The sequence below is a fragment of the Rutidosis leptorrhynchoides genome, chromosome 2 (assembly GCF_046630445.1).
Source record: "Rutidosis leptorrhynchoides isolate AG116_Rl617_1_P2 chromosome 2, CSIRO_AGI_Rlap_v1, whole genome shotgun sequence".
NCBI classification, from domain to species: domain Eukaryota; kingdom Viridiplantae; phylum Streptophyta; class Magnoliopsida; order Asterales; family Asteraceae; genus Rutidosis; species Rutidosis leptorrhynchoides.
In genome coordinates, this window is record NC_092334.1 from 125,413,186 (window position 1) to 125,421,213 (window position 8,028).

Consider the following 8,028-nt stretch of genomic DNA (forward strand, 5'->3'; position numbering starts at 1 on the left):
TAGCGTATTTTAGAAAGGTTCCATTCGATTCAATGTTTGATACATGTGATGTGAACTTAAATTCATGATTTAAAATAATATATAAAACATAATAATTAATAATTATAATTAATAATATAATAATAATATTATTATTATATCATAAAATACAAAAAATAAATAAAATAAACATGCAAACTTCGGGTTCAATTAATGGCTATGTCAAATTGTTCAAAAAGAGAGTGTGACTAAAGGGTGCGCAACTGCGCATAATGCATAATTCACCCGGTATCAGGTCTCGCGCTTGGGATCTTGATTACCCGAGATTTTACCTTCTATGAGGAGCCAATGTTCTTGTTCATATTTGGGTTTCCTCGCTTATCCAAAATAAAAATACAAAGAAAGTATAAATAAATGGTAAAAGAAAATAAATGAAAAGGTTATAACTAAATATTTTATTCATATGATTCTCTTAGATGCTTTGGATATACACGTACACAAAATAATTTCCCAATCCACTACAAATGGTAATTATTTGAATATATACGTACACAAAATTATTTAGATAAATTCATAATTTTCTAATCAATCAGAAGTGACCACTCTCCGTTGTAATGCCCTTTGAAATTCACTCCAACGCCGACCAACAACGCCCCTCACAGTGGTCTTAGACCCCTTGTATCGGTCCATCGGCAACAGCGTGGGAGGGTGAGGTGGCACCCGGAGCCGGCCCCCATTCTCGTATCAAGGCGTTTCCGAGAAGAAGAAAAGTGGCGTGGGGCGGTTTCCAACTGGAGTGGCAACGGCATTGTGGGGGTGGAAGTGACACGTGGAGCTGTTTGATTGGATACTTCAAAGTATCCGTTGCAACTAAAAAAAAAAAAAAAATCCTATATTTTTTATCCTATTTATATACCTTAATTTTAACTCATTCTACACCAATTCTTTCTTTCAATCTTATTTTTCTTTTCAAATTAATCACTCTAAACATTTTAATGGAGAAAACGTTCAAGATGCTCCAGTTTTTAATTGATGACGATTCGGATAATGAAAAAATTGTTAACTTTGTTAGCAGTTTGGCCGAAGAAGAAGTGGAGGGAGAAGCTAGTAGTTCGCGAGTCCCTCGAACCCGAATTTATATTCCAAGGGATCGTGAAAGTGCGGCTGACAGGTTATTCAATGATTATTTTGCGGATTCACCAGTGTATCCGGAAAACAAATTCAAACGACGTTTTCGAATGAGTCGTCAATTATTTCTCCGAATAGTCGAAGGTATATCTAACTTTAATAGTAGTGATATTCCCGAATATTTTATGTATTTTAGAGAACGTCCCGATGCCGCTGGTCGTCAAAGTTTGACAATATTACAAAAGTGTACCGCGGCCATACGTCAAATGGCGTATGGAACTACACCTGATATGTTTGACGAATACATAAAAATTGGTGAGAAAACTGCTGCTTTATGTTTAGATTATTTTTGCAAATGCGTATTTCATTTGTTTGAGAGAGAGTATTTGAGAAAGCCAACAGCCGAAGATATTGCTCGACTTTATAATTTTCACGCCCAAAAACATGGTTTACCCGGTATGCTTGGTAGTATTGATTGTATGCACTGGGAGTGGAAGAATTGTCCTGTTGCGTGGCAAGGACAATATACTAGAGGTGATAAAAAGGGACCATCCATTATGCTTGAAGCAGTCGCATCTCAAGATTTGTGGATATGGCATGGATTCTTTGGTATGGCAGGTGCAAACAACGACACTAACGTTTTAAATGCCTCACCGTTGTTCAACAGCATTCAGGAGCAGCTTCATCTTCACTACTCGAAATGGCGTAACTTTCATCAATCCATTCGGTGTAAGTGTTAATTGGTTGGTTACGTAACAAGGCTCGCCCAATCGCACCAAACCAATCGTGATCTTCTTCTAGTAGCGAGGCACGAGCGTTGGGTTTTTTGAAAAACCAGATTTGTCTAGTGGGGTAGATTATGTCTCGCTGTAGCAACTCAAGCAAACACATATAACTTGGACACTTACGAACATCCATGTAATAATCTCGTGTTTCACACTCGGTATAATTCATCATTTCGCGATCAAATTCACCTCCGTAGTGAACTTTAACAACAACATTCAACGGGCTCATTTCGAAGTGTGTGTGTTTATGGTTTGAGAGTTTTAGAAGAGATGAAGTGTGTGTGTTATGATTTGAGAAGAGTGGTTGTATATATAGGGGAGGAAATGGAGGAATCTAGCCGTTAAAAAAAAAAAACGGTTCAAAATATAGCCGTTGTAATTAAAATATATTTTTAAAATATTAATACAATACATAAAATAATATAAAACAATTAAATAAAATACAAAAATTAAAAATTAAATGTCACATAATCATTCCACTAACCCACCCACACCACCAACCTACACCACCACTACTGATAAGGCTAAAAAGGAACATATATTTCATAGCATTATCCCCCAAGAAAGACAGGATTTTAGTTGTAATTGTTCCATATTCAAGTAATATTCGTTTATATTTAATAAGTGCGAAGACAAAAGGCGAAAACGAAGAATTGAAGACGGAAAGGTCCAAAATGCTCAAATGTACAAGATACAATTAAAGTGGTTCAAATTATTGATGAAGAACGTCTAAAAATGACAAGAGTACAAGTTGCGGAACGCAAAGTACACGATATAAAATAATACGCGAAGACGTCCGAAAATCCGGAACCGGGACCCGAGCCAAGAAGAAACGCGCGACGCAACGGACCAAAAATATCTAGTCTACTATGCATATAAATATAATATAATATATAAATAATTATTAAAATTATTTATATTTTATTTATATTTAATATTATGTCGGCAAGCTATGAGACAAATCAATGTGAGCTGTCCAGGGTGGCCATGCGACTCGCATGGCCAGAAGGCTATTTCCCATGCGAGTCGCATGAGGATCAGAATCAGGCCTGGTCTATAAATTTGCCAGTTTTCGTTCGTTTTTACACACACCACACACATAATAATAATAATACTCTGTAATAAATAAATATATATATAATATATATAGTATAGTGTAGTTTTATATTAGATTAGTTCGGATTATGTAAAGGTTATTTTACGGGTTTTAAAGTCGGAGCTCTGTCCGTGTAACACTACGCGATAAATAATCAATGTAAGCTATGTTCTTCTTTTTAAATTAATGTCTCGTACTTAAGTTATTATTATGCTTATTTGAGCCAAAGTAATCATGATGTTGGACTAAATATTAAAGACGGGGTTATTGGGCTTTGTACCTTAATTGGGGTTTGGACAAAAGAACGACACTTGTGGAAATTAGACTATGAGCTATTAATGGGTTTTATATTTGTTTAACTAAATGAAAGTTTGTTAATGTTAATATAAAGATTTACAATTGGGCGTCCCTATAAATTACCATATACACTCAATCGGACACGATGGGCGGGGTATTTATATGTACGAATAATCGTTCATTTAACCGGACACGGGAATGGATTAATAGCCACTAGAATAATTAAAACAGGGGTGAAATTACATTCAAGGGTAATTGGTGTAATTGCTAACAAAGTAGTAAAACCTTGGTTTACACGCAGTCGATAACCTGGTGTATTCATTAAACAAAGTATTAAAACCTTGTTACAATTCGAATCCCCAATTAGTTGGAATATTTAACTTCGGGTATAAGGATAATTTGACGAGGACACTCGCACTTTATATTTATGACTGATGGACTGTTATGGACAAAAACCAGACGGACATATTAAATAATCCAGGACAAAGGACAATTAACCCATGGGCATAAAACTAAAATTAATACGCCGAACATCATGATTATGGAAGTTTAAATAAGCATAATCCCTTTTATTTCATATTTAATTGCACTTTTAATTTTCGCACTTTAATTTCTGTCATTTTAATTATCGTCATTTACTTTACTCTTTAAATTAAGTTTTTAGTTATTTTTAATATTTTGCATTAGCTTTTAATTGTGACTTTAAAATATAAAATCGACAAACCGGTCATTAAACGGTAAAACCCCCTTTTTATATTTATATTTATATATTGTTATATAAAAATAAAGTGTTTCATAAGCCCGTCTCCCTGTGGAACGAACCGGACTTACTAAAAACTATACTACTTCGCGACTAGGTACACTGCCTATTGTGTTGTAGCAAGGTTTTGGTATATCCCACTCGATAAATAAATAATTAAAACTTGTCATAATTTGTAGCATTCCGCATTAAAAATATATAACTATTTCGTACACCACGCTACACACATCAAGTTTTTGGCGCCGCTGCCGGGGAGTCGGCGAAATATTTATTTACATTTTTAGAAAAACAATATAAAATCTATAAAAAAAAAATTAAAAATTTAAAAACCGAAAAAAAAATAATTGCTTTTATATATTTTTAAGATTTTTATTTATGAAAATATAAAATATTTCTATTTTTAGTTTTATAAAAATATAAGTTTTTATTTATTTTATATATATTTTACTTTAAATATAAAACAAAATAAAAATAAATAATAAATAATAAATAATACGAACTGACCTGTCATTTTTGAACCCTTCTTGAACTGAACCAGCAGGTCATGCGAGTCGCATGACCTTTTCTCTTAGACCCATGCGAGTCGCATGAGGGGTTCTGACAGGCCCACTCACTTGACCTAAAAACGCATTTATTACGTTTTATTTTATTATTATTATTATAACCCTAGTTTTTATTATTATTATTATTATTATTTTTAGATAATTTAATTTATATTTACTTTTAATTAGTTTTAAATTTATAAACTTAATACTTTTATAATATAAAATATAAAAATAATATTTTTATAAAACTAATAATTTTTATAAACTTTTTATTAACTTTTATATTTTGTATCTTTTATTTATTTTTAGCGTAATTTTTGTATTTTTATCATTCGTGCTTAGTTTTAAGTCTAGTTTTTGCCGTAGTTTCATTTTTATTTCTAGAATTTTTAGGCATTGCCGTAAAATCCCTTAAGTACTTATTCCTTAGACTAAGATTTAGGTGCTTTAGAATTTTGCGACGCCGTTTTTCGCTTTAGTTTTACCTGTAGACCTTTAGGCGCAACTTTTTAGATATAATTTTTAGACTTTTAAGTTCCGACGTTTTTCTATCTTATTTTTATTTTTCGACACTTTTCGACGCGCAATCTTTTTCTTTCTTATTTCTCGACATTCTAGTTTTTAGGACTTAGAATTTTCTCTACTTCTTATCTAATTCTCCAAACGGAAAGAAAAATTATTTAAGTGGTTAAATTAATGGACGTTGACATTTTTCTGGTTCGTAGTAATAGTTGGATTTGTTAGTGGCTAGTTGTGGGCTTCCGATTTAAAGGGTCCTGGCTACCTGCTGCATCTTTTGGCTATTCGAAACGTGGGCAAAATCAGAAAAGTCTATTAATTGGATAACTTATATAAGTTTTTCTAAATTTTATAACTAATAGGATAATTCGTGATTGTACCACATTGTAGCTAAAATTTGGCCATCGCAATAAAATGGAAAATTTTGAAAGCAAGGCCTTGGAAACTCTTTTTGAACTCCAAAATCAATTAAATCAATACTCTCAACCGAGTGTTGATGACAATTCATTCAGTCAATCTTGGATCGCGAACGATGAAACAATAACTGGTTGTGAAATCTGTGGAGATTATCACTCAACATGGGAATGTTACTATTACGTTCCTATGGAAAATTACGCACCCACAGAACCTGCATGGAACGATTATGAAGAACGCAATTCAAACTGGGATTATTCCCAAGAATATATCCAAACTCAACAACCAGAAGACGAGGAAAATTACGTGTCCGAAAATTCTTTAGATCATATGAAAATCAAACTCGAAGAACTCGATGCTCAAAATGAACAAATGAGCGAGTTTGTAAACCGGCAAGCTGAAACTCTATCAGACTACACACCTGTTGATCTGAGGAGTATTGTTCAAGAAAATCTCAAATCATCGAATTTTGATGAATTCGAAAGCTCCGAAATCACCAACTATCCCGATGATACTTTTTATTCAGTTTTACCAATTTCACAACATATCGACACATTAGCCTCTACCGACGAAATCATCGATCCACCAATGGATGAAGAAGAAGTAAGGGTGACAAATTGGTACTCTTGGGAAAACGATAACGTTGAAAATTTTACCCCCGAGACCAAAGTGGTGGGACCGATAAGTATCATTAATGAAGAAGAATCTACTTCGATCCCGAAATTCACCATTCCACAACCTTCCAACCCAATATTCTCAATAGACAAATCATCTACCGAAGATGAACTAAGAACTGTAATAGATAATGACATCTCAAATTTTACCCAAATGGGTAATAGAGGTGAAAACTTTGATCCCGAGAATGAACGGAAGGAAATGTTAGGAATTGACCACCCTATAGGAATATGTATGTCAGTATATAACGATCCATTTGACCAAGAACCAGAAAAGAGACATATCCATTTACTAAAAGCTACACTTAAAAAAGAATTAAGTAGTGACGATCAACGGGTGAGTCTAAACTTTAAACCCATTGATATATTATACACCACCCGAGATATAAATAACTGGCTCACTATTTTAATTCGAGGAACTTATTCCACCGACTTCACATATCGTCAGCTAAAGTGTAGGGAAGTCTAACCCCACTTAACGTTAAATTAGGGGTTCGGGTTAGTGCATAACTCGTTAATAAACATGCATGATAAGTTAGGGTAAAAGACACATTTTCAAAGATTAGCAAACTGTTCAAAAAAAAGCAACCATTTTTGAAGAAAAACATGTGTGATAAAATAAGAAGGAATGAACGATGAGGCGCGCCATCTATCATTCGACGAGCTTTGTAAGTACAAACTAGGTATTCTTAATCACTTTTCTACACTAATCACCCTCATGAATTTATAATTATAGTCTGATTTCATGCAAATGAGGGCATTGCATGATCTCAAGTGTGGGGAAGGGTTATAAATTCTCTCGGGTTTACACTTAGTTTATTTGCCAAATTTTGTGAAAATTTGAAAAATTTTCAATTAAATGAAGTCAAAATCATGTTTATATATATTTATGAACGATGAAAACTAGGTGTTAATACCGAAATTATCGTTACCTCGAAAAGGACATAAATTGAGAAACAACCCAAAATGCTTGAATTCATTTAAGAATGGAATAAAGGAGAATAAAAAGGCAAAGAAAGAAACTAAGTGTGGGGAGAATATACCAAGTCATTCAATTAAGAACTATCTATCACATGTTTCTGTAAAGTTATTGCAGGTGTTTTGTTTTGGACTAAATTAACTGTTTTACCCAATTTACTGTAATGAGAGATGGATCTACACGATGAATCAATTCCATCATTAAAAGGAAGTAAAGTCTTCCGAAAAAGACACGCGCTTCTTGATTTAGGTCAAGAAGTTGTCGTCCAGACCAGCTGTAGGTTGACGAAAAATCTAGAAAAGTCATTTCTAAAATCAGCAGGAAATCCACGGACCTCAGCATCAAACAGGGTCGCCAAATGGTCAGATTTATCCTAACCATGAGAAGGATTTATCTCGTACAATGGGGAGGCACCGTGCAAATTAGCTTGATAAGACTAATGAATCAGATCCCCAGAAAGGATAATCTCCTTAAAAGATTAAAAATCAGCTTTTAAGCCTGATATTACTCAATCCTTGAGATTGACCTTAAAGATTGAGAATTACAAACTCATGGAATTCGATGATATCTAAACTCGAGCTTGAACGAGAAAATATTTTGATCAAAAATACAAACCGATTTGTTTTCTGAAAAACCATTTTCAATGCGTTTATTACCATTGAACGTAAAATCCTAAGAAATTCACCTTGAATTCATTAGGTCACCTGAACCAAATCGGGTGTCAACCGTAAGAACGGTGGTTGCATAGCATGGTCAGAGACAGGACCTTGTGCCAGACCGAAAAATCATAGGATGATCTTTACTATTGCTGCTACCAAGGATAGTTCTAGCATCCGACACGTTTTTAGACCA

The 8,028-nt window shown here is 33.7% G+C and overlaps 1 protein-coding gene across 1 annotated transcript; it reads left to right on the plus strand.

The window, feature by feature from the left end:
• Nucleotides 1-974: 974 nt before the first annotated feature.
• LOC139888243 (uncharacterized) lies at nucleotides 975-1,847 on the plus strand. The gene has a single exon (XM_071871266.1). It carries the CDS (start codon nucleotides 975-977, stop codon nucleotides 1,845-1,847), a length of 873 nt encoding a protein of 290 aa, XP_071727367.1.
• The last annotated feature ends 6,181 nt before the right edge of the window (nucleotides 1,848-8,028 follow it).

Coding starts and splice junctions, on each gene's coding strand:
- LOC139888243 (XM_071871266.1), top strand. CDS start 975: ATGGAGAAAACGTTCAAGATGCTCCAGTTTTTAATTGATGACGATTCG.